The 26263-nt window shown below is 32.8% G+C and overlaps 1 protein-coding gene across 1 annotated transcript in view; it reads right to left on the reverse strand.

Moving 5' to 3' along the window:
• Window positions 1-225: 225 nt before the first annotated feature.
• Window positions 226-26263, reverse strand: part of LOC129943493 (uncharacterized) — a 41314-nt gene continuing 15276 nt past the window's right edge. The window contains exon 2 of the mRNA XM_056052991.1: window positions 226-2266. Coding sequence (XP_055908966.1) covers window positions 1059-2266 — 1208 coding nt within the window. The 3' untranslated portion in view covers window positions 226-1058. The remainder of the gene's footprint in view (window positions 2267-26263) is intronic.

Here is a 26263-nt window from a genome sequence, read left to right on the forward strand (position 1 = left end):
TTAAATATAAATAATAATTTTATTTTTAATAATAATATATTTTCAACTTTAAAACCTAATAAGGCACATATAATAGTTTTTCTTTATTTTCTTATTTTTATTTATATTTCTTTTTCATAATGTTTATATTTTTATATTTTTCATACTACATAACTGAATTTATTTATTTTTATTTGTGATGTTCGTTGTATGACCGATTGTATTTTATTTGTTTTTGTTTTTGTGTTTGATTTTGTTTTTCATTTTAGTTTTTGGCATCTATATAATTTATTATTGTTTTGTAATAATAATTTTGTTTCTTTTTTTAAATTAAGTTGAATACAAAAAAGTAATTTGATACTCATTGTTGTGAGTCTTCTATTTTTTCCCTGGCTTTGGTCTATAAGTTATCGGATAAGAACTAGTGCTGTGGGAAATATAAACATATGGGTCGAATTATTTATGAATTTTTGTCAAAATTTTGTTTAAAAAACACAGTTCACTTTCTTTCGTTTAAGAAAGAAGTGAATGCTTCAAATTAAAAAAAATGTGAAATAATGAAATGGTCCTTCGAGCTGGATTTGTATATAAATTAAAACAAGTTTAAATTTGATTCTCATAATTAAAGTACAACCATTGCCGGGTAACCTAACTAGAAGCAATTGTGTGTGCCATGCATAGGCAACTTTTATCGATTTTGGTAGTTCGAGCCGGAACAACTCTAAATGATTTCTTTTTTCCAAGTAAAAGTTGTTTTAATAATACAAAACGTACTTTGAATTTTCTTTTTTACCTTTCCGTTGAGGGGTTTTTAATTCTCTGTCTGGTTTTTGCTTAAATTAATTTTCTGTGACTACCAAAATATTCTGAATTTTCGACTCTTTTTCTCATTTAATTTTTAATCAAATTTACATTGTTATATAATTTTAAATTAACTTGAAAAATATTTATACTAAGAAGAAAAAAAAAGAAAACTACAATTCTAACCGTCTCCTGAAAGTGTTGTTTTTCTGGCTTCTTCTTGTTTGTATTATTTTCTATCCTTATCTGTGAAAACAAAACGAAACAAACAAAACCTTTTATCTTCGTGGCTTTCCAAAACTTCCCGAAGGTCCACCACCATTTCCATAAATTACAGCTCCACCGCCATTACCGTATATCGCTTGTGCACTACTCCCTGGACCACCATTCATCATCGGAGGTCCTTGTGATGATTTCCTATGCAGTGTCGCTGCATCGGCTTCATTAAGATCCAAACCGGCGACCATTTGTGCAATTTCACGCTCTTTTTTCATGTCAGGCGGATTGAATTGTAGACTAGCAAGTGATCCATGACTTCGACTTCGATGCTCCTGTCGGATTGAATAGCTGAAGGCACGTTCGTTGAGATGACCTTTACGCCGGTAGATGCCAGTGCCGCCGGGTGATTCGGCTCCCGAATTGCCTGACTCGTCTAAGCCGTTGCCAACTGAAGCAGCCATCTTTCGATTGCTCATCGCCAGGGGTCGTGGTTCGCCGATCATTGACTGAGCTACTTGTGGCGGAGGTGGACCGTGTGCGTGTGCATGGTAGGCGTAGAGCGATGGAACAATGGGCATTCCCACAGGTATACCACCGTTCATTTTGTCCTTTTTCTTCTTTTTCGACGAGGTCGAGGTCCGGGAAGGCTGCAGAGTTGCGTATTGCTGCGGCATCATGACCTGCATCGGCATCCCAACCGGACCCATGTGATGCCCTGCCGGATGACCCATCATCGGATGCGGTGGTGGATGGTGTGGATGATGTGGATGGTGTGGTGGAGGTGGGGCGCCATTCATCGGAAATCCTCGATGACTTATTGTGTGATAGTGCCTCGATGGTGGTGGCCCACTGACTGGACCATACATCACGCTTGCTGCACCTCCATGATGCATACCCGGACGTTGTAGGGTGTTTGCATGAATCGGTTTCGGTCGAATTAGGGTCCCTGAAAGACTCTGACTGCCTCCACCAAGACCTCCGCCGCCACCGCCGCCGCCATTCGATGATTTCGATGACTTTTTGTCCTTTTTCTTTTTCTCTTCTTTCATTGGTGGCGGAGGAACATCGATGGGGTTGCTTATTTGTCGAGCCCTCACCGGCCTGCCCAGGGTTGATGTGTTGCCCGAGTATACCTCATACGGACTTTCCATGGCTATGCCATCAAGTTGATCCTGTGAACCATTCCAGACTTTATGATTCTCATCGCCGTTATAGATTGAGCCATCCCCATCGTCTACTACATGAATATCTGCACTGCTGCCATAAACTGCAAAGAAAGAAAGAAAAATTCCAGAATTAAAAATGAGAAAAAAATCAATTATACAAAAGAAATAAATAATTGTTCTACAACTCAAATCACGTATCGCGTAAAACCTCAAAACAGTGAAAGTCCAAAAACAAGAGAAAAAAAAGTTGTATCTGGAGAAACTCGTGGTCTTATTTTGTTTGTGTGTGATTTTTGTTGAAAAATTACAAACGCATATCTTTGGAAGCTTATTAGCTTTTGCAGGGTTAATTGTAATTGTTAACTGACGAAATGTTAACCACGTTATTATTATTATTTGCTTTTGAGTCCAAGTTTTTCTTCTGTATTTTGATTATGATCAACATCACGTGTGTGACTTTCAGATTTTGAGATTTCAAGGCTATAAATTCTGCTTATAAATCAGAAAATAAAGAAGAAATATATAATGGAACTCTGTCATTTTTCTGCGGGCTCATAATTATTATAAAGTTGAGAAAGGTTAGAATGTGATTGATTGGGCAATTTAAATAATGATATAAAAATATAAGAGCATGAAATTTCGTTGATTTACCAGATTTCTCATTGATTGAGATATATACTTAAATTCTTTTATCTTTTTTTTTTGATTGAATGTTAAAGAGTCTCAAGCCTTTAAGCTACCAAGGTCAGTGGGGAAGTAGAAGTCTGACTTAATCGTCAAAAAAATTTAGATTGTTTTTTTTTTAATAAAAAGAAGAAGGAGCGGTTTGTTTGGGTTTTTTTAAATGGAAGTCGTCTTTTATGCTCATCACAATGTTCTTCAAAGTTGTGTTTCGGTTGTTCTATGTTTCAAAATGTTGGTAATATGTTGTGCATGAGTCAAATTAAAAAGGGAAACCAAAATTAGGAATATTCAATTGAAACATGAAAAGTGAAGCACACAATATCAGCATTGTGCTCTTGAATAAGAACTCTTTCTATATTTGGACAGTTAAGCACAACTTATCAAAGTTATCGTAAGACCACCCCCTACGAATTTACTTACTGACTTATGAGGTTTGAAAGTCGACTGGAAAATTATAGATAACGTATTTAATTCGTTGATATTTTTGCCTTGCCATAATTAAGAAGGCTCACTGAATTAACTGAATATTGACAATGCTTTCTTAACAGTAAAAACCTCAATAAATCCTACCGACGGTCATGTTTTGACATTTAGAAGATTAAATTTATTTTGCTCCCAATCAATTGCACTTTTCATTCTACCAACCAAACAATTTTCCGTAATACTCAAACTTACGGATGAACTGCACAGACGCCAGTATAAAGATTCATTTTTCAACTGCACATCAAGAATGTGGAATGCTTTACCCTTCTGCTTTTCCTTCCATTATTCGACATCTTTAGTTCAAATTATCAACTATCTCCACTGATAACAATCCCTTTATGTTTCTAAATGTCGCAAGTTATGCAAACATTTCTTATAAATTTAAGGAATGTAATAACAGGCAAAAGATTGATAATAGTGAAAATTTAAACCCCATTCTTCAAGTGTGTTTAATTAATGTAATCTTTGAACAGTTTCTCCTCACTTTATTGAAACTTTATATCTCAGACTTTGAAAGACATTGATTTCTTGCATCTTCCTGTTGTACTTGACTTAGGAGAACTTTTTTTGGATTTCATTTTCTGAGTCTACTTTATAGAAAAAATATCAATAACATTATAAATGTCAGGTTCTTTTTGCGTAACAAATAATAATCTAACACATACAAAACACAAACCTTGCCAAAGAAAATAAGTAAGACAAAAAAAGCAGATCACCTCCGGTTGGTGATCAAATTTATTTCAGTTCTCCCAGACCCCAGTTTGATATATCAATTTTCAAATCACAACAAGAAAACTAAATTACAAAACGAGTTGTTATAGGTACGATTATAGGTGTATAGAAAACGACTGCCCTTCAGGCAAGGGCGTTACGTGTAAAATGATAAGCTACACGACACAGCGGGTTTGTGAGGTATTTTTATTTTCTTCTGTATAATTCTACATCTCAGAGATGGAAACTTGATTTTCTTCTTGAGTTCTTTTATACCAGTAGTAGAATAGAAGTCACAAAACCCTTTAGAGAATATTAAAATATTTGACGGTTAATTATTGAAGCTGAAAGCTTATTAGTTTATGTTGTTTTTCTGTGAGATTTGTGACATAAATACTCCTCTGTCACCTACATAAACAACAGCTTTAAAGGTAATACCTTCATAAGCTCTTAGATTATATGACAACTGATCTGATCTGCATAAGTAACTTGCTTTTATTTGTAACTTTAAGTGTTGTAATGTCAGGGTTTTTGAATAGTAGGCGACTAAATTATTGTTAAACGGATTAATTGGAGCAGTTAAATGTTAGATTATACCTTTTTCCAATTTGTAACAGATAGAATTTAAGACAAAAAGTTTTACTTGTGTATTTGAAGTCAGAAAATGAAAAAAGCAATATTTTAAGAAACTTATAGTTTTGGATAATATACACAAGTCGTAGGCTAGAAAAAAAAAAATTATAAAAATTATCCAATTTATTTTGTAGGTTGAATACCTTACAGAACAAGGTGTAAGAGGCTCAAAAGCTATTGCATATATTAAGTTTTAAGTACTAAGTTCATTCTTTTCTTTGTTATCGCTTATCTTGAAAAAATGATATAGTAAGCCTACTCAAAGATGTTTTTGTGTGTATAGCAAGCCCGTTTAGATCGGACCCTTTTATACGATACGTCAACTTACTGCACTCTTTAGTGAAGTAACCAGTTCAACTATTAAACATGCTTTTCTAGGAATTCCATTTCAGTTGCTCTGTGAAATACAGAGTTTAGTTTCCTAACCGTACATCAAGAATGTGAAATTCCTTTCCATGCTCTGTAAAAAATTCAGAGCTAGCATACAACGAAACTTACTTCCTAAATCATCCCCTTGTTTTGTTGCTCATTAAACATGTTCTTATCGTTCTTTTCTTTTATGTCTTTCGTCAAAATAAATATGAGATTTCTGCTACAAATCAGATCCATTTCATTCGTTATTTTAATTTACTGTGCTCTAGCTAAGTAGCCTGCCACCTTTACACAGTTCAACGATACATGCTCTTCTCAGAACATCCGACTTTGGTCGTACTATGATGGACAGAGATTTGTTTTTTCGCCGTAGTATAAGAATGTGAAATGCTTTACCACGCTCTGCTTTTCCCATCATTGCAATGCTCAAGAATTAAGAAACAATGTACGATGTCAACTTTTTTTAACACCACCTTATTTCACAGTTTCACTGGCTCAATCGTACTGGGGATTCTTAATTAGAACGTTCTTGATAAGAACGAAAACAAAAGATGCCCAAAGAGCAATGTCGATAAGGGCATTGTTCCAAAAAAGTCTTTGGAATTCGTGAAAACTTTTTTTTTCCAATTAAGAAAGTTTGTTCCATTTGTAATGCATCGAAAATTAGTGGAAAAGCTGAGACTTTTGCTAGATCTTTAAAAAAGAATTTGCTTATCTTCTTTAAGCTAGGCTTAGGCATTTGCTGATAAAATGAAGATATCCTCTTCCGGTCTTCACACTCACAAACACACCACATAACTCAAATGTTCGGACACCCATTATTTTAATTCTGTGCCCTTTGAGTTGAGATCTGTTAGACTATCTATCGATAGGGTGTATTGTTTTTCTTTAAGACATATTCGGTCATAAGATCTCTAGAATTCCCAATAAGTTTCCAAGGCTTAAATTAATGCAGTCTCAAGAAAACTTTGGAGAGATTTTATATTGATTTAAGGCAATGCCAGTGATCTGTTTTGGCTAATTTGTCTGTCTTTTTATTCCAGTCGATGTCTCTAGGTCCTAGAACCGAGAAAAGAGTTGTATAGTGTTGGCTTCGTAGTTTGTTTCTTCCTACAGCACTGTCTTATCTTTTTTGAAGCCCAAGGGGGTATGAGCAATTTATGTGCTAAAGATTTTAGGCCTTTGCGTTATGAAAAATTAAAAATTCAGTACAATTTTTGTTTTTAAAGTCCCTATAATTTAAAATTTTAACATAAATGTTGAAAAGGGAACCATGTTCTGCTGTATACCGTAAACCTGAGTAAGGTTTAATAAAAATTTAAAGGTTATATCGTAAGAACCTTTTAATTATGACAGCTAATTGCTTTTAAATGATTACTTGCTAAACCTCGAAGAATTTTTTACCACTCTATTAAATTTCATAAATAAGTGTATAATAACACAAACATGAAATGTGGGCGGATACAACGCCTCTTGAGGGTATATTTACAGATGTTTCATTTCCACCTTTGAAAAGGTATCAATCGCTTCCATTAAATGTCATCATTATACAAACATCAAAAGTCCTCCTTGTAAATGATTACATACTCATGAGAAGTGAGCGGGTACCACGCCACCTGAGGGTTTTATTTAGTTTCAATGTAAATTTATCAGTTACACTCTGTTAAATTTCATAACTCTACAAGAATCAGAAGTATTCCATGTAAATGGTATAGAAATACGAGAAAAGTAGGCGATTACCAAGCCCCTTTGATGACTAACCTCATGTTTTCAGTTTTTGTGATATTTCGGTTGGAGTGTTTACCACGCCCCCTGAGTGCTTAATTTTTGTATCTAGGTTGTCGTTCGTGGTTTCATATGCATACCTACCACTGGATTGAAATTTATTTATTCTACAGCACTTAGATGTGGTAGTTTTACCTATTGCCTTGTATATTTTGTGGGTGCATACCACGCCCCCTAAATTGAAAATAACCATTTTTCGATTTTATGCCTTTGTACAAAATTTTAAGATTTTGCGATGTCGGCGAGTGATTCATAATTTTGGTGATCGGTCAATCAGTCAGATACTGGAGCTGCAATTTCGTAAGGTAAATATCATGAACTATTTTACTTAATCTTGCTTGTTTTTGGTTGGTTCTTTAGTTAGAGAGAAGCTATAAACCGGCAAGATTGTTCCTTTAAATAGGTAGTAGCGCCATAACTTAGCTGGGCCAATTACCAATTTAACTTGTTTTTTTCTGGCCTTCTGCTTAAATTGTTTCGAATTTGAATGACCTCAAAAAACCCCAAGTTGCTTTAATCGTCTTTCATGATCTATTCATTTTATCGTTCATATAATTATTTTTAGAAAACCATTCTTTCTTTCAAATTAAATGCAATATGTAATGTGTTAGATAAACTTACATTTATTTTTTCATTAAATTCATATAAAAGTTATTAAAATTGTCATCTAGCCAACAATTTGCCTTGAACTTTTAGCAATGATATTTTAATGACATTATCGCTGAATTATTATAAATAAAACCTCTAAACATGCAACCTTAGTCTAAAGTCACAAATTACTCAAAGATAAGCTGATGTTGCAAAAATCAAATCAATTATATTTTAAACGTATGTAGAAACAAACGAGCTTATCTACTGTTTATAGGTAATTGCCTTCAACTATACAAGTTTAAACGCTAAAATGCTATGTCAGTGCTTACAAAAGCATGTTAAACAATTAATAATTATTATGATACACATATAAAAACTATCACTTAAGGCTGATGTGATGTTTATATGCCCCGACAGCTATAGAGCTATACATAAGCTCGTTCTTCAAGTTCAAAAACATAAGAAAAGCTAAAAATTATATTATCTAACTTTCCAGCTTACTCAACGAAAAGTGAGCGATGCGATGGAGGCTCTGAGACAGAAATAATTGCTGTTTGGAGCGGGTGAGATGTTGAAGCAGCTTGCTATGTAGGTAAGGTAGGTTGTAATTTTCGAAAATGCATGCGTGCGTGAAAATTCAGTTTTCTTCAACAACATCATAAGTTTTATAACACAGAGCTCATAATAGGAAGCGCGTTTTTTTTGTGTTTGATACTTACACCTTCCTCACTAAGCTTGGAAAAATGTGAAGAAAAATATGAAACATTCTTTAAAAAAAAACAGCATTTTCCCTGACCTAAGAAATCATGGTTTTGCTTGCGCACGCACCTTACATTTAATCAAACTGCCCCAGCGTTTTTTAGCGGTTCGTGATTGTTTTTGTTGCTGTTTGTTATTATTTAAGTTATTTCTTTCCGCTACCGTGTCGATTGTTTATTTCGTTTTATTTTTTTATGAATATATTTTATTTTTATTTAACGGCAACGTTTCGCTTTGTTACTTTCGAAAGAAAAAGCAATTAAATTAAATGCAAAATTTTTGTTTGTGTGGTTTTCATTGAAAATTGCAATATTTTTTTACTTTGCCATCATCCATCATGGAGGTGAATTCATTTCCGACCTTCATTTTTATATGAAAATAAAGTTTGAGAATTTTTTGAAGGATTTTAATCTACTCACTTACAAGACACTTGAGACGCACTTATAGCAAACTGATATTTTCATCGTTTTATAATTTCATTCTAATTGTGATTATTTTGTATTTGTTTCATATATTTAAAGTCATAAGATGTGAAAGCCTTTATTAATCGTTAAGGTGCACATTATTTATGGAAACTATTGAAATATTACCCTCAAAGTGGATTTTAATAGGAAGTTTATTTTAAGGGATATATAGAAGTTGGCAACACTATTAATCCTGGCAGCCATTTGTAAGCTGACAAGTTTTTTTTTGGTTTGACAATATTAATATGAATAGACTGACGTCTGAACAAGCTTTCAAATCGTGAACATTTATTTAAAAAATTATGGTTTTGTTCGAAATACGTATTGCATGAATTTCGTTAAGCAATGAAGATCACTTTTGATTGAAAAGATGCGTCAATAAATAAACTGTTGTATTTCGAGTGTTGGTAATCCTCAGGTGTATGTTTAGATTCCTTTATGGCTTGGTGGAATAATTGGTCCGTACTTCTTTACGAACGATACTGGCTGGAACGTTACAGTCAATAGTGATCGCTATAGAACCATAATTACTGACTTGTTACCATATCAATTTATCAACCATGATACGCAGGAGCTTCAAACATGGCGGCGAAATATGTCACACTATTCTTGCACAGTTTGACGTTACGGAATTGACCATAAAGATCGTATTATTTAATGACGTCGCCGCCACCGGCTTGACTATTTGATGTGGAGATATGTGAAGTATATGCTGATACGTCCGAAACGATTGACCACGTTGTGGACAAAATTCACCACATTATAAAATAATCGAAGTTCAATACCTTTAAAAACACACCCTTTATAAGTGTTTCTTTTTTTATAATAAGCACATCCTCAAGTGGGTTTTTGTTACCATTATTTTGCTAAGTCAGAGTGTGAGCACTAATAAACTGAGAAAGGGTTTGAAAGGAAGTATAGGTGCACATTGGATTTAAGTTTCTGAATATTGCAATGAATGGGAAAGACAGAGTTTGGTAAAATATTGCACATTCACGTAGTGCGGCTAAAGAACGAATTTCTGTACTTAACAGTACTACCGAAGTTAGACTCGAGGGTATACTGATGAGTATTTTTATAGACGAGAGTATTACGGTTGCTTGAGGGTTTGAGTACAAATGACTATTTCTCTAGAGCATAATCAGTTAAAATAACGGTAAAAATGGGTGAGACAAGAAACTTTACGATGGTTTTCAAGGAAAATGTTGATGCACATACCGAGGACATCGAGATGTTCAATCTGATTGATTCAAGTGTCATTCTTGGATAATGGCAAGGAGTTTATATATAGTTTTAAAGATAGAAGTCAGCATTGGGTTTTCGGAACATTAAATTCCACGTGGTTTTTTATTCCCCATTGTACAATGCTGAGAGACAGGAGATCATTAATAAAAATCCGAAAGAGTGTTGGAGCCAGAACAAAGCCCTGGGGCACACCACCATTTATTTTGTGGTTTTCACGCTTGAACCCATCCAATACCACTTGTATTGAACGATCCGAAAGGATCAATCAAAGAGGAATTCATGAAATACGAAAGCACGCATTTTCGATGCCCAATCCTATCAAACGCTTTCCATTTTAAAAATGTTCAACTAACTTTCTGGCTTTTAAATTAAACAATTCGCACTTTTGATTTGACCCTTTTTAACATATCTTCAACATTTAGCATTTTCAGTTATTAAAGATATGTGTTCTTCAATCTGTTTGTATAGCAACTCACCACATCTTTCATTAATAGCATCCTGTAAGTTTTTTTTTTCTCCCTGCTTGCAACTTCTTGAAAACATAAAAACTGTATTAAAGAAATCTTTGTTTCATGTTTCGTGTTACGCTTTTTCTTTAAATTACCATGATTTTTCTGTGACCACTGTCCCAAGAAAACAATTGAAAAGTCTCCATTCTTGAAAGAACTGCTTGAATTAGCTTAGAATAGGCTAACAAACCTTACTTCTTACATCAACAATCATGTTCCATTAGTTCAGTTTGAAAAAGGCCAATTTGTTTCAATTCTGAGTTTAACTTCAAGTTGTATTTATTCCTATTGATTTCTCACGCATTTTTGAATATTTGTTTTTTGATGATTGAAACCTTCACTTTTAAAAGATTAATTTATTTTGCATTTTGACATTTGATTAATCTGTTGAATCAAGGAGTGCTTCAGGGAAGAACACAAAATTCGAAAAAAATACAATGTGATTCACTGATTCTGAAGCATTGATTTTGTATTAAAATTAAAAGCATAGTAAAACTTAAAGATGCTAGATGAAAATAATACAGATCTATTATTCTATTCTTCTTTTTGTCAAAAACTTAATTATAAAATTATTAATAATTTACTATAAATTCTATCTCATCATGTAACATCACATCAATCTGTTGACTTTCACATTTAACATTCGTGAATCTTGTTAAAAAAAAATAGCAAGTAGGCTCCATTTAATACATAAGTTCTAAAAACAATTATTTTTCACTCAAACTGAAGTTTTAAAGTAAAACTATCAAATCAAAAGATTCTTTTGTCTTCCTATCTTAATTCAAAACAAAACCAATAGCCTACATCTCCACACTTTTAACCACTTTAACTTTATATATCTATAATTTGCATGCATTTTAAGCACACTTGAACAAACTATAGACATGTCAACTGTCACTTCAACTTGTCAATTATTAATATAACCTACAATATTGTTATCTGTCATTTTCGATTTGCTGTCAAAAGTTATACTTTATTGCACTTAAGTTTCTTACATCCATATACATATTATTATTATTATAACCTTGAAACTATCAAGCTTCATTGTCTCACACGTATAAACTTCAGTCGATTGTAAAAATGACTTCAAGTCATATTGAATTGAAAAATTGTTACAATAGACATTAATATAGCGGTTTTTGTTTTCTAGACAATAAACTTCTTTTAAGTTGCGTGGTAATAACAACAACGCGGCTTCTCTGTTGGACATTACATTACATTACGTATACGAATAAAATCACAGCGTGGGATCAAATAACAAAGCATATAACGGTTTGAATAACTCGAGATACAAAAGTTATAAAAAAGCTGAAGGCTTTTTTGTTTCGAGATTTTGTGTGATTTTATTAACACCAAAATAGCGGTTGCATTTATTGAAAAAGGTGAAACAAAAGTTTTTATGGGTTTGTTGAACTTTACCTTGGCTCAAGAGTTAAAAAACAACAACAGCGGATCTTATACCAATTAAGGTCTAAACTTATTGCTTTTTGATTCGAAGTCGAACAAAATAGAAATATGTTTCAATTTGACTATGAATTTTATTTTAATATGGTGATTCATAATTCGAAAATTAAAAAGCTTATAAAATGGCAATTAATATGCACCAAAAAATAGCTCCAGTCCTCAAGAACCTGTTTGATATCCATAATATCATCATTTGCCTTCAAGTATTCAGAAAACAAAACTTGCACTGTTATCTAACCCTCTATTGTTGCGCAAAATAGAAACACTATAGCCTAAAGGTTTTGAACTACTTGAGTTCTTCTTCACATAATCACAGTTCACAGGTTTGTCGTTCCTCTAGAGCAAGTTCAAAACTTAAAGAGATGATAGGTACATAATTTCAAGAAGGCCATTGGACTTGACTGCTTATAAAAACGAAAAAGAATACTAAAGAAAGATAATAACACTCAAAGTCTAGTAAGAAAAAAAAGAAGTGTCAGACGACGACGAAGAAGACAGTGTCGTCGTCGTGGTAGTTGTTCGGTTGGGTTAAAAAGTGCGGTAAAAAACAAATGTCCAAAAGTGGTTATTCTTCATTTGAATTCTTTATGGACTTTGTTTGTAAATTAAGAACAGTCTCAATACCACCGACCGCCTCGTGAAGTTAGAATTAGTTACACCTACTTGATATGGTGACTAACGAAACAGTTAATCGTGGGTATTTTTTAAAGCAACTTATTGCGTAAGAAGCACAAGAAAAAACATTTCCGGTGCTGTTTTAAAGGAAACTTACTTTATTGGTTGTTTTAAATTTAACATAAGTATGACCGAAATTAAAACATCATGTGAGGTCTGTCCAAAAAATAAGGTGAATTTTTAAAGTTAGCGTGCTATGCAATTCCTCTTTTCCATGTATTCAGGGAAGTTCATCCAGTGGTTTCTTTTAATATCATAGGTTGTTTTGATGCTGACAGTTGTTTTACAGTCGAAATCTGGACAAAGAGTCAGAAACATTATTGCACTATTTTTCTTTGAAAATTAATCGGAACAATGTTTCGTTCAACGTTGGCCGTTACAAAACCATGCCACACAGCCCAATTAACAATCACTTTGTTTTATCATTCTTCCTGGTGATGTCGATTTGCCACCTCCGAAATGTGATTTTAATCTTTTGGAATGTTTTTGGTGGGGAAACCATTGTGGACCAATGTTATTCCAAATAATCCAGAAACGATTTAAAGACTTCTGGCTGTTGTCATCTCAACAATCCATGAGCAACAGCCCAACAACAAAACCCAAAAAAGTACTTACATCTAATATATGTAAGTACTAAAATATTGGAGAAAATTGTTAAGGAAATTGTTGAGTCACTATTATATGTGTTGCTCAATACTGTAAGCGTTTTGCCACAGCTAATAAGATATAAACCGAATCATTCATAAATCTTAGAGAAATACGAAAGAAGTGTATATCTAAGGTGATTAAAGTATTGGAAAAAACTTAAAATTTTTAAAAACGAAAAACATAAACTTGATGAATAAGTACAACAAATCGATTTGTTCGTAGAAAAAACTCAGCGAAATATTCCAAAAGTTTAAAAGTGATTCTTAATTACTGCACTAAATTAAATGTTCCTATAAGAGATGCAGAATTAACCCCATACAAATGGATGTAGGATTAAAATTGTAACAACGAGAAGAACGTAAACCAACCAAAAATTCCTGCTAATTTCGTAATTAATGTTGCGATGCGATAACAGGCATGGACTAGGTTGAAGGGCGGGAAAGTATAGCCAATATATAGATTTGGTCCATACAAAGTATTGTTGCATTCATTGAAATTTTTCAAACAATTTAGGCTTAAGTTTGTTACTCTGGAGTCTCGCATACTTCTTTGAATGTGTTTTAAGGACCAATGTAAATTTCAAAAAATGAAATGCTTGAAGTCCGATTTCAAAATCTTCCTTAAACAGATGGATTTAATATTTGCCTAGGAAAATATTCATATTCTGAACTCTAACAACATAATTGAAAACAAAAATTTCCCTGCGAATTCATTGATACTTCTAAATAATATTTTAGGGATTTGGTTTTCTTTAATGCATTAAAGTATTAAGAGAAATTTTTTCACGAAGTCATTTTCCATGAGAAACAAAATTTCCCTTCGAAATATCCGATTCACCTTATTTTTTTTCCTTTCTTCGGTTAGAGAACAAATTCAATGTTAAATAAAATAAAAAATAATATCTAGGATTTGACTTTAAAATTAATAAATTACAGAATACAAAATTTTAAAGTAGAAAATTAAAACATTTGCGCCTTCTACCTTTCACTGAACTAATAACAAAATTAACATTTTACTGAATAAAGCAAAAGCAATACTCAACCCTTTTTACTTTCCTTTAATATTTCACGCCATTTGAAATAAGGTCAATAATTTATATTTAACGATATATTTAAGGTCATCTATAAATTATTTTTATTTAAAGGAACACACAGCTTGTAAATCTGAAAAAATTGTCATGAAGCAACACTTCAAACTGTTGTTGTATGTCTCTTTATTATAAACTTTTCATACAGAGCAAACTTTTTGCACAAACAAAAATAAACCTTTACTACTACTGACCCAAATTCTTATTTATTCATCAATCAAAATAAACCACGCCAAATTCAGCAAACCTGAAAAGATAAAACTGGATAAAAGTCAATTTTCAAAGAAACAACAGAAAGCCAAAAAAAAACTATCAAAATTCCTACAATAAAACCTAAAAGATTGTCTCAAAGCCTGCGCTATTAATGTTGCCCAAACAAAATGTCAATATAAAAACTTGTTTTAATCGACATTATTTTATTAAAGAAATAAAAACGAAGTATTGTACTGCAACTTCGTAAAAATGTGTGGGTTATAAAATTTTAGATTTTACTAGGCCAACAAAATCACGTTTGTGACCCCCCACAAAATAAATACCAGTTGTTGTTATTATTATTGTTATAGCCAGCAGCTACAAAAAGTTAACATAATATTGTAATACCAACAACAACAAAAAAAAAAGAAGAAAGAAACAAAATGTAAACAGGCCCATTGTTTTGGGCTCGTTAGCAATTTACCATGCTACATTATTATTTTGTTTTTGGTTATGAACACGTGCAGCCATTTAACTATGGTTATTTTATTTTATATCTTCGATTAGAAATATGCAATTTAACAGGGCCGAAACTCAACATAAGACAAAAGGGAGTCGTCTTTTGGGCGTCTCGTTCAGGTTGATCTATTTTCAAATAAATTCGAGTTTTTTCCTTAAGGCTTCTTGATAAACCTATTATGTCCATCAATTTTCGACCAGACTTAGGGAAAAATTAATACAATTAATTGAGATCTCCGTGCTATGCTCATTGCTTGAAATGTAATTGAAGTATTTCAATCATTCATTACATGTAATTAAAAAGCGTTAATTACTTGAAATTTAATTACATAAATACAATTGACCACAAAAGTAATGCTCAAAAAACGCAGTAATGATGTTTTTTATGTATTCATTACACACAAATGTTATTTTATATTATTTATGGCAATAACATTTTAGGCTAAGTTATTTTATTTGTGTTTTTTTTAATTAATAAAAAATACAAAAATTCAATTACTTTAAAAAATGTATTCCTTCAAGAACTTAAAGAAACCAATTGCAGTTTTTAATTACATCTAATTGAATAGTGTATTTTTTCAATAACAATTATAAGTAATAAAAATATTAATTTTTCATTTACAATTACAAGTAATTGAAACGTATGTTTCTTCAATTACAATTACGTACGTCTAATTGTAATGGAAAAAAATTAAATTGCTAATTACTTGTAATTGAAATGAATGTTAAAATTGATTGAGAAATGTAATCATTATTTCCCAACTCTAGTTTATAGTTAATTAATAATCAATTCTGAGTTCTTAGACAGGAGATCAGTAATACAAATGAGAAAGAGTGTTGGAGATAGGACAGAGCCCTGTGGTACACCAGCATTTATTTTGTGGTTTTCAGACTTGAATCCATCTAATACAACTTGCATTGAACGTTTCGAAATGTTCTTACTAATCCAATGAAGAAGGGATTCATGAAAACCAAAAGCACGCATTTTCGATAAGAGATGCCAAACCCTATCAAATGCTTTTGAAATATCAAGTGCAATAATCTTACTTTCTCCAAAACATAGAAGCATAGAAGTTGAATACAATAAGACAGATGACTTTTAACTATGTGACATTCAGTTGGACAGGGACGGATTAGTTGTATTTCTATACAAAACACGCAACTTATTTTCTTAAAGAACTAAAATCTGAACTTGTATTAACAACTAACCTTAATGGAAAAGAATTAAATTGCTAATTACTTGTAATTGAAATGAATGTTAAAATTGATTGAGAAATGTAATCATTATTTCCCAACTCTAGTTTATAGTTAATTAATAATCAATTCTGAGTTCTTAGACAGGAGATCAGTAATACAAATGAGAAAGAGTTTTGGAGATAGGACAGAGCCCTGTGGTACACCAGCATTTATTTTGTTGTTTTCAGACTTGAACCCATCCAATATAACTTGCATTGAACGGTTCGAAATGTAATTACTAATCCAATGAAGAAGGGATTTATGGAAACCGAAAGCACGCATTTTCGATAAGAGATGCCAAACCCTATCAAATGCTTTTGAAATATCAAGTGCAATAATCTTACCTTCTCCAAAACGATGTAATGATAAGCTCCTTTGTTCCAGTGGACCTATTTCTACGAAAAATGGTATAACTTAATTTGAGTAGAAATACTGCCAAACAAGTCAATATATTTTATCAACTCTACTGAATGTTTGATTTCCTACAATTTTATGAAGCCAAAAGAAGAATGTCAAAAAGCTTAATTTTTTAGCAACTTTCTTGATATTCGAAGTGACCAAGCGCAGAAAGTTCTAAGCTAAATGTCTTAGAAAAGTAATTGTCCAAAGTTAAAACGGTTAAATGATTGAATGTTTCAAGATCTGTTTGGTAACTTGCTTACTCCGGAGTGCTTACAACTCTTTTTGTTCTAACAGAAGTATCAATGTCAATTTAATAATTTTGATTGTCAAAACTTAGTCTTAATTTTTTGAAAATTCTCTTTAACAGGCAATTTTGAGGAACCATTATAAAGACCGAACTTATAGTAACTATTTAGCTCCAAGAATGCTGACAGTTTTTATATTATTTTGTTAATAAAAGAACGTCGTGGTTCGACTGACAAATCGCCATAGTGTCTCCAATGTTCAATTTATTTTGCTTTAATAAAGGGCCTGTTTGGCAGCTTTATTAAGTCTGCTCGCTAGTAGCCGACTTCACTTACATATATATAATCTGCCCTTAGCGTTCTTGTTTAATGTTATAAGGTTTTGTGTTTTTCAAACAACTTTTGCAAAATTGTTCGTTGTTGTTTTTGTTGTCATTCTTTCGACAAAAATGTCTGTGGTAAAAGAACAAACTAATGAGGCAGTTAAACTTTACCTCTTATGTTTGTCTATTCAAGCTGAAAACATTCAGACTTTTAACAAAAAGACAGACACAAAAACGAACCTGCTTTATTATAGGAAACAACAAGAATGAACATCATCAGTGACCACTTGACCATGACAGCAACAAAAACTAAGAAACAAAGAATCTGCAACAAAAAGAAAAAATCACAAATTATTGCATCGATTGAGCCTTTATTATGCAAACAACAACAAAAACCATATGAGCCCACAAAAAATGCTTTGCAAGTTGCAAGTTTCAAAGCAAATTGAGAGCTATTACAACAACAACAACACAAAAATAATCCATACCGCCATTGTTATGCTCGATTATGGCACATTTTTATTGCAACAAACTGCTGTCGATGTTGCTGCTGCTCCAGCGGATGTATAAGATGCTGGTTGGCTGATGGTGTGTTGTATGCTTCCAATTCCAAAATGAGGCAACTTATTTGCATATTAAAATATGTGGCACAAAGATATTAGGCTGCACTGTACGATGATAGCCTACTCTGCACTTCTTATGGCCTGTCCTAGTTAAAGGAAACAAAATTTGTGTTCGCAAAAAATTTAGCTATGAATTGTTGCAACTTATATTGGTATTTGAAATATTTTGTTGCCACTCCTCTCATTTGATTTTGCGATTAGGTTGGCCTGTTTTTTAATAATTTTTGTGGTGTGAATGGAATGTTGTGGTGACTATTAAGCTGTCATTGTAACTATACGAGATAAATATCGAAAATTTCTAAAAATTTACCCCTTTGGGTGTGTTCAGCTCATCGATAATTACCTAACTAGCTGTTAACGTTCATCACTTCTCATTCATATTTATATTCAATTTTTTCATCAAGCCAACAATATCATTAAATCACTCAACCAAAAATAGCATCTTCCTCTTCGTTTCGAAATTTACTTAGTTATAAAACTTAAACTGTATTGAAGACTGTTAACAGCAGAGCACAGCTTCAAATAAAACATGCTCATCAGAATGACTAGATGAGCTTGATGATAGCTGCTTTTAGTTCTGACGGTTGTCTCCGGTTCATAAGTCAGGTGTGTGATGCATCATTGAGAAAAACAATAAATAAATAATCACTTGAATTTCAATTTCAAACTTGAACTACGGGTACTTAAGTAAATATTTCTATACAAAAATTATGACTTTAGAAGGCTTGATCATCATCTATCTATCAAAGTTAACAAACGTGTCATGCCACATTGACATTCTAGTACTTCAAAGTTTGAAACAAACGCATTAAGACTTTTTGTCTATGATGTAAATTATTCTATAGTCGCATTATGTCATTGAAGGGGTTATCGTCTCAGTTTGATAACAAAAAGCTGATCTTTTGGTACAAGATCATCTTCGTCATTATATAGAAGCTTTTTATAGTGATCAAGTTGATGATGAATGACAACTAAAAATATGATGTCGACGACATTCAAACCTCTCTCTTACACAATAATGATAATTATTCATTCTCATCTGATGGCTTTTCTTGATCAACCAAGCGAGTCTTTCCACTTTTTCTGTCGTCTTCGCAGTCGTTTGCTTACAAAAAACACCTCTCCGAATGGCGGCGCTGCACGACGCGGCGCGGCGGCGCGGCGGTTTAATGTGTTGTGCGCTCTAGAAAACGTTACCAACGTTATATACTCATAGCTTGGAAAAAAGACTTGACAAACTAAAAAAAAAGTATAACAATGGAAAAGAAAAATAACAAACCCACCTGGTTACCGGCCGGCCCACAATCGTCTGCAACACCACCACCACCACTGTTGTTGGCTGGCGCTGCTGTTGGCTAGTTGACTGGCTGTACCTTCTGTAAGAGCCGTAATAGCGTGAGAAAATCTGCTTTTGGCACGAAACGGAATATACCAGACTCCATTGAACTTTTGCTACCATCCTCAGAGTTGAATTAAAAAGTCACAGAAAAATATGAGAGTGTTGGCACCCAAGCACCTTTTTTTCATCTTTTATATACTTTCAAAGTGGGTTTGAGAATCTGGAGCTAGGCTGGAGCATTGTCTTTCATAAAATGACTCACTAGATAATTTTTGGCTTCTCTATTTTGTGCAGTTTTATTAAAAATAGGAATGTATGTAATTTGAAAGAAGTAGAAGCATAGAAGTTGAACACAATAAGACAGATGACTTTTAACTATGTGACATTCAGTTGCACAGGGACGGATTAGTTGTATTGTATTGTTGTATTTATATACAAAACACGCAACTTGTTTTCTTAAAGAACTAAAATCTGAACTTGTATTAACAACTAACCTTAAAGGTTCCAAATGTTACACATTTCTAAACGTTTAAAACAGCTGAAAGTTCTGTTGACACGTCCAAGTGACCAAGTGACAGTTCCAAAAAAGATAAGATTTAGATCAATTTTATGGTTTTTTCTTGAGCAAGAAAAAAGAGAACAGACAGATGATTTCTTTGGTTAAACTATTGTGGTAATTGTTTATGATTTGTTTATGGATTAAATTCATCTTTTTTTCACCTTAATCAAATCAAAATTAACACAAATCGTGTTTTTTCAAAAAGTAATGTTAAAAAAATAACAAAAAAACTTTCATGTTGCTTTTGCCACTAAAAAAATCAATTTTATCGAAATATAAATTTACCAATGAAATCCACTATCAAAATTTTTTGTTTAAAAATAATAAACTTTATTTTTGTCATATTCTTGATAGATAAATATTGCAATCTAAGAAACATTGAGCTTATGTCTTTTTTTTGTTTAATTTGCTTGATCTTGGTATGCAAAAAATGTTGTGTGTTTGCTCTTCTATGGTCAAACTGTCATCGAAACGATGTCTATTATTGAAAAGATAGATTTTCCGCAGAGCAAAGCTAAAAAACAAATTTCGAGGAAAGGTACAATTATTTTGAGACGAAACTAAAATAAAACCAGGCGAACTTAATAAAATGTTAAAACTGACTTTTAATGTTATATCTAACTTGACATTTGATGACTAACTTGATATTTGATCAAAATTGAAATTTAGTTCAAATCAAAAGTTCACTAAATTGAACAACTTGGTTATTATGGCTAATAACCAAATACAATTGTGTACTTTTTCCACTAGTTTTGTTAAGACCATTTTGAGCAATTGGCTCCTGTAGTTTCTAAGCTATGACACTTTAAAAGAAAACTTACTTCTTTTGAAGATCTTCACTTTTTAACTTGATCGACTCAATTTTCTCTCGATACTCAAAGCCTTTTTCTACCTCAGATACCTATACATATTTACTGCCATGAATGTTTTTGAGATGCGTTAGGCTCAAAATCACCTAGGGCCGGCCCTTAGGTGCAAATAACCTCTGCGTAGTTGGCTATTATAATATTTATTACGTGATTATGTTAGCAGTTCGGAGGCATAACCTAGAATTTGTTTTGCTGAATTGCGAATTTTTTGTTTTGTTTGTGTTTTGAGGAATCGAGGTCTACTACGATATACGGAAATAATTCGCACAAAGCATAACAATTGCTAGGTTGCAATATTACGAAGAAATATATCATAATTTACCGTTATTGTTACTATGTCATTTGTAGGGTGAGATTTGTTTGTTTAACTCACAAAAAAAACTTATACAAAAATATTTTTTTTCTCATTAAACAATTTAAAAACAAGGTGTCGTAAAAATTACTTGGAATTCGGAGTTTGTGTAAGAATTTTTGGTACAGATTTCAGGTATAAGATACAAAGGAATTGAGATATTTGGTTTTTTGTTAAAAACTGTAGGTGTATTTATTTGACAACAATAAAGTTTACCCTTGTTTATTACTTTTCATTCATTCAAAACGGAAGTCTTTTGTCAATTCTAAATTAAATTCTTCGAAAATCCTTTCACACTCTCATTTTGGAAACAACTTTGGCTTTTTATTGCTTTTGGAGGTTTTGTACCCGGAAACGTTTAGTGCCTGTGAATAGGTACGTATTTTACCATTAAACATTTATACAATTTTAAGTAAATTTGAAACACGAGCGTTAGAATTCCGCATGATGAAGCAATAAACTACCTAAGAGTATATACTCGTAAATGTACGTCATTAAGATGAGGCCACATACATAATTTCAAAAAAAAAAAAGAATAAAATATTTAAATTTATAGTTTAAAAACATTTATTTGAAACTTTTTTTTTGTAAAAGTAATAAATATGTCTGCCGTGTTAGGATATAACCTCTTTAAGCCGGTTTGGAACAGAAACATAATCAAACTTAATTTGGTTAAAGTAATCAGGAAAAGCTTTGATAAAGATGTACTTGTCTTCAAATTGTCTGCCATCTTCACAAGCTTTACTAGAAAGCCATGGCCAACCCTTTTGATTTTTTTTAAAGTGCAGTGATTGAATGCAGATAATAACAACCCTGTAAGTGTGAATATGTCATTGTCTTTTTAGAAAATCCAATGTAGAAGTCCATTAAAGCCTTTCATTTCTGGAAATGACCTTTCAAGCAAACGTTTATAGTTGAAACCGTTCATTGCTGTACAAAAACTGAAAGTCGATTGTGCTATAATAGGTTATACCCCCACAGACTTTTCAAAATAAGCTCATTCTTTCTCAGATCATATAAATAAAAGTTGTAACCAAACGGTCCGTCAATTAAAACATTTTTTCATGAAAGGCCAACGTGTTTCCATTCACTGCTCCAAGTAACATGTTTTCTCATGTGCTTTGTATACTTGCCTCAATTGCCTTAGTTTTTAGTTTTCTTCTCTGGATAGTATCACTTTTTTGTATTATGCTTTGAGCACTTGTTATTCTACCTTTTATTCAGCTTTTTTGCTTTTGTTAAGTCTCATTGCTATTTCACGTCCTGTGCGTCCCAACTCCTTGTAAGCATCTATTTTTTCTCTTTCTGTAGCTATCAACACCCTTTTGGATATCCTATGCGAAAGTTTGTAAAAGATTGCGATTCTCAACTTCTGCACCGAAATATTCGCAAGTACCTCTTCCAAGTGAAGCACCTTTTTATACGCTTTTTAAGAAGGTCATTATTTGAAATTGGGAAATTTAGACTTTCGTTTTTAATTTGCCTTTTAAAAAAGCTAAGATCGATTCCAAAATTAGTGGCCTCACAACAGTGGTTGACAGTGTATTTAAGGATTGGAAGTATTTCAAGGAACTGTTTCTTGATATTTTCAAACCTTCCATCACAAACCTGTGCCTTGGTCAATCATTGATCATAGTGATTTTTAGAAAACATCCATATCACATGCTAACTGTAGTTTTGGGTCTGAGATGTAACTATTTAAATTTAAGGGAAAATTGCAGCCAAGTTAGACTTTTTCAATATATAAAAGGAAGAAAAAAATTACTAACCATTCGTTAATTTCGCAAAAACCCGAGATGCTCTCAAACGATTTGCATAATTCTTTTTTCTCATAGCCATTTCACAATATAGCTACAAAAAAATTGACTTAAAAATGCAGTCAATCAAAGAATTTGAGCGTTTTGTTTGGGACATTAGTATAAAAATTCTTTAAAAAAATTATAAAAGGAAAATCTTACTGTCAAAAAGATTGACTACTTCGAAATCCTTAGGGAAATTGACATTGACCGAAAAAATCGTCAAAATGTGTGTATAAACGGAAAAAACGTCCAAAAATTCAGGCAAACCGATTCTGTAGGAGATGTGAAAACACTAGTACTGCAAAAAATATTGCTGCTGTTCGCGATAGTGTGGTTGAGGTGAAGAACCGTGCCCAACAATATTGTACCTCTCACGCTAGTTGTTGATAAACATTATGCATAAAGACTTGTGTAAACAGTGCAGTTGACTCAAGAACTAAAGCCTATTGAACATTTCAAGCATCAAACTGGTGTCAAGAAATGGCAATAGGGGATGGTCAATTTTCGAAAAAAATCATTTTCAATGATTAAAGAAAAACCAATGCACCTAAAAACAGTGACTGTTGACGTTTATGGGCTGGCGGCATCATCGGGCCGTATTTTTTTTTTTTTTTAATTAGGCCGGTCAGGCAGTATGGTGTTGACGATACGTGGTTGCAACAGGACGATACCACTTGCCACACAGCTAACGGGGCAATGGCTCTTTTGCTCAAAAAATGGCGATGTCAATATGAAGCCATGATCATATGATTTGACACCATTGCATTGTGGTTTATTCAAAATCATCATCGGCCTTTAAAATTTAACCATCCTTTACATATGACTCTATTTTTTTACAAATGTCAAAATTTATTATTTTATAAACAAACATTCTTTGTGTGAGAATATATAATTCGGTAAAAAGAAATTTTCAATAAACGTATTATTATTTGAATGCAACATCAACATGCGGCATGATGGTTAGTGCGTTGGACGGTCATGCCAGAGGTCTTGGGTTCAATACCTGGCTGTGCCATCTAATGTTTTCTTCACGGGTACTGCCTCTTGAGAGGAATTGACAAATCCTTTAAGAGTAATTCTTGTCATGAACAGTGCATTCTCAAATAAGCCGTTTAAGTCTCCTTAAAACTGTAGGTCCCCTCCATTCCTGACAACATTATTCGCTCACAGGAATGGTTGAAAGTTGTAAGTCACTATGCCATCTAATTTCATTTAACATCAAGTAACTATAACTAAAGAATTAATAAAGTTCATCGAAGACTTAAGAGTTACAAATTGGTGAATTAGATTGAGAAATTCCTTAGTATTTTAAAGTGCTAGGAGTTACTTTTGAATTTCGAGCTAGTCAAATGCGGTTTTTATAATTTAACCTGCCATTATAGTATTTAGCAGATAAATGCGAACGGGATTGAAGCCCTTGTCACACTTTATCTCTCAAATAAGTACCCAAAGCCAGTAGTTATGATGCTCATTAAAAAAGAAACCACAAAACAAGTATTTTCATCAAAACAAAAACAAATTTACTCAAACGTTTTTTTTTTTTTTTTAAATAAAATCTTCCGCATTCTTCGTTGGTTAGCTTTACAGAAGCCTCTTATAATAAATAGATAAATACCAGTATTATACCAATTTGCATTGGGAAGACAAGTTTACACCATTTGGGCACTCCTCTTAAAAGAAACGACTACGCGACGAGACGCACGGTGGTGATGGCGATGGCAACGTCCATCACGATCATGATCAACACACCATAACCATCACTGGATTTTCTTCGTCATTTTGTTAATTTAAACTTCATCTTGGTTTTGAGATTGAATCTTGTTTTGTTAGACACCTTGCCTTAGATATGTATTTACATCTTTCTCTTTTTCTAACGTTATGATTATCATTAACACATCAGATAAAATGTTAATCGCGACCTAGCTTCTCTTTTTCTTTTCGTTTAAACAAAAATAATATACAAAAAAAAGTTTTCTCTTCAGCGAAGTAAAGGCTCGCATAATCTTGGAAAACAAAATGAAACTTCATTGAACTGGTATCGAACTGCCAAGAGTGAACCTCTACCTATATGTACGATTATTTATTGTTATTGGTATTTCTAATAACAGTATTTATTCGAAAACGTTATAAACGAATCTACCTACGTAAGTGGCCTCTTAAAGCATGTATAAGGTAGTCTTTTTGGTTCGAGACGCAAGACTACCTTGTGATGGAAAAAGCACAAATATTTACCTTAGTCAACTTGTGATGATGTTGACTCGATTTTTAGGTTAGGTTGACCATTTTCTATTGACTTTTATGTTTTTGTCATTTTTTTTTTGGATCGGAGATTGTTTTCGAATTACAGGGGTGTATTAAGATTTTCGGATAGCTAGGCTCCCAAGCGCACAATATCAAACTACTTCTGATACTTTGCCAGTAAATGTAACGAGGCAAATAACTTGAAGTGAAAAAATCTATGGCGATTTCCACAATTGATTAAAGATTTTAGATATGGAATTCGTGAGTTTATCGATTAGATACAGTCGCAAGCATGCGAACTGATTTTTGAACATTTAAAAGAAGGTAACATGATCCAATCTTCTTTTTAGGCTCAAGATACATATAATTTGTCTCTCAAGTCAACCCAAAAGATCTACGACCTATAAGTCTATCAGCATTCCATCTTAAGACCCTAGGCAGATTTATTTATATCCATTTATGGGCAAGTATTGATACAAGAATTCTGTCTATGTCTCAATATGTCTACTTTAAAAGCAAATCGGTGGAAAAGGTGTACGCACTCCATCATAGAGAGTTCACTATTGCTGCTTTCCTTGACATGGAAGGCTCTTTTAACAATGTTAACACATCTGCAATAACATCTGTAATAATATTTCTAAAAATAGTGATTTCGCTTGAGGAGATACTTAATTTAATGCTGAGTAGGAAATAAATTAACTAAAAACTGAACAACTCTTCTCCTAGAAGGTTCGCTACAAACTGCCTAAATACTTTTGGCTGATTGATGTGGACTAAGTCTCAACCCACTCAAAATCAAGGCATACAAAATTTCATATGTTCTCTCTTTTTATATTAAAGGTATCCAAATAAAGTTCTCATCTGAGTCTTATTTTTGACAAAACAAATAATTGGAAACGTCATATGCAAGAAAGGTAGTACTCGTGGCATGATGGTTAGTCCGTTGGACTGTCATGCCAGAGGTCCTAGGTTCAATCCCTGCCGGTGCCATCAAAAGTTTTTTCACCGGTACTACCTCTTGAGAGAAATTGACAAATCGTCCAAGTGTGATTCTTGTCAAGAAAAGTGCTATCTCAAAATATCCGTTCGGATTCGGCTTAAAACTGTAGGTCCCCTCCACTTCGTGACTCTTTAGTATTTAGAATCAATTCCAAAGCACACAGGCTACATCATCCCACAACTTCATTTCGACAGAAACTTCCAGATTTCTATACTTTCCAAATCTCTCTTTGAGGATAGAAAGGAAGTCGAAGTCGGTCCAATATTATACAGTTGGATCAAAAACGAAA

Source organism: Eupeodes corollae, chromosome 1, assembly GCF_945859685.1.
Source record: "Eupeodes corollae chromosome 1, idEupCoro1.1, whole genome shotgun sequence".
In the NCBI taxonomy this organism is placed as follows: Eukaryota; Metazoa; Arthropoda; class Insecta; order Diptera; family Syrphidae; genus Eupeodes; species Eupeodes corollae.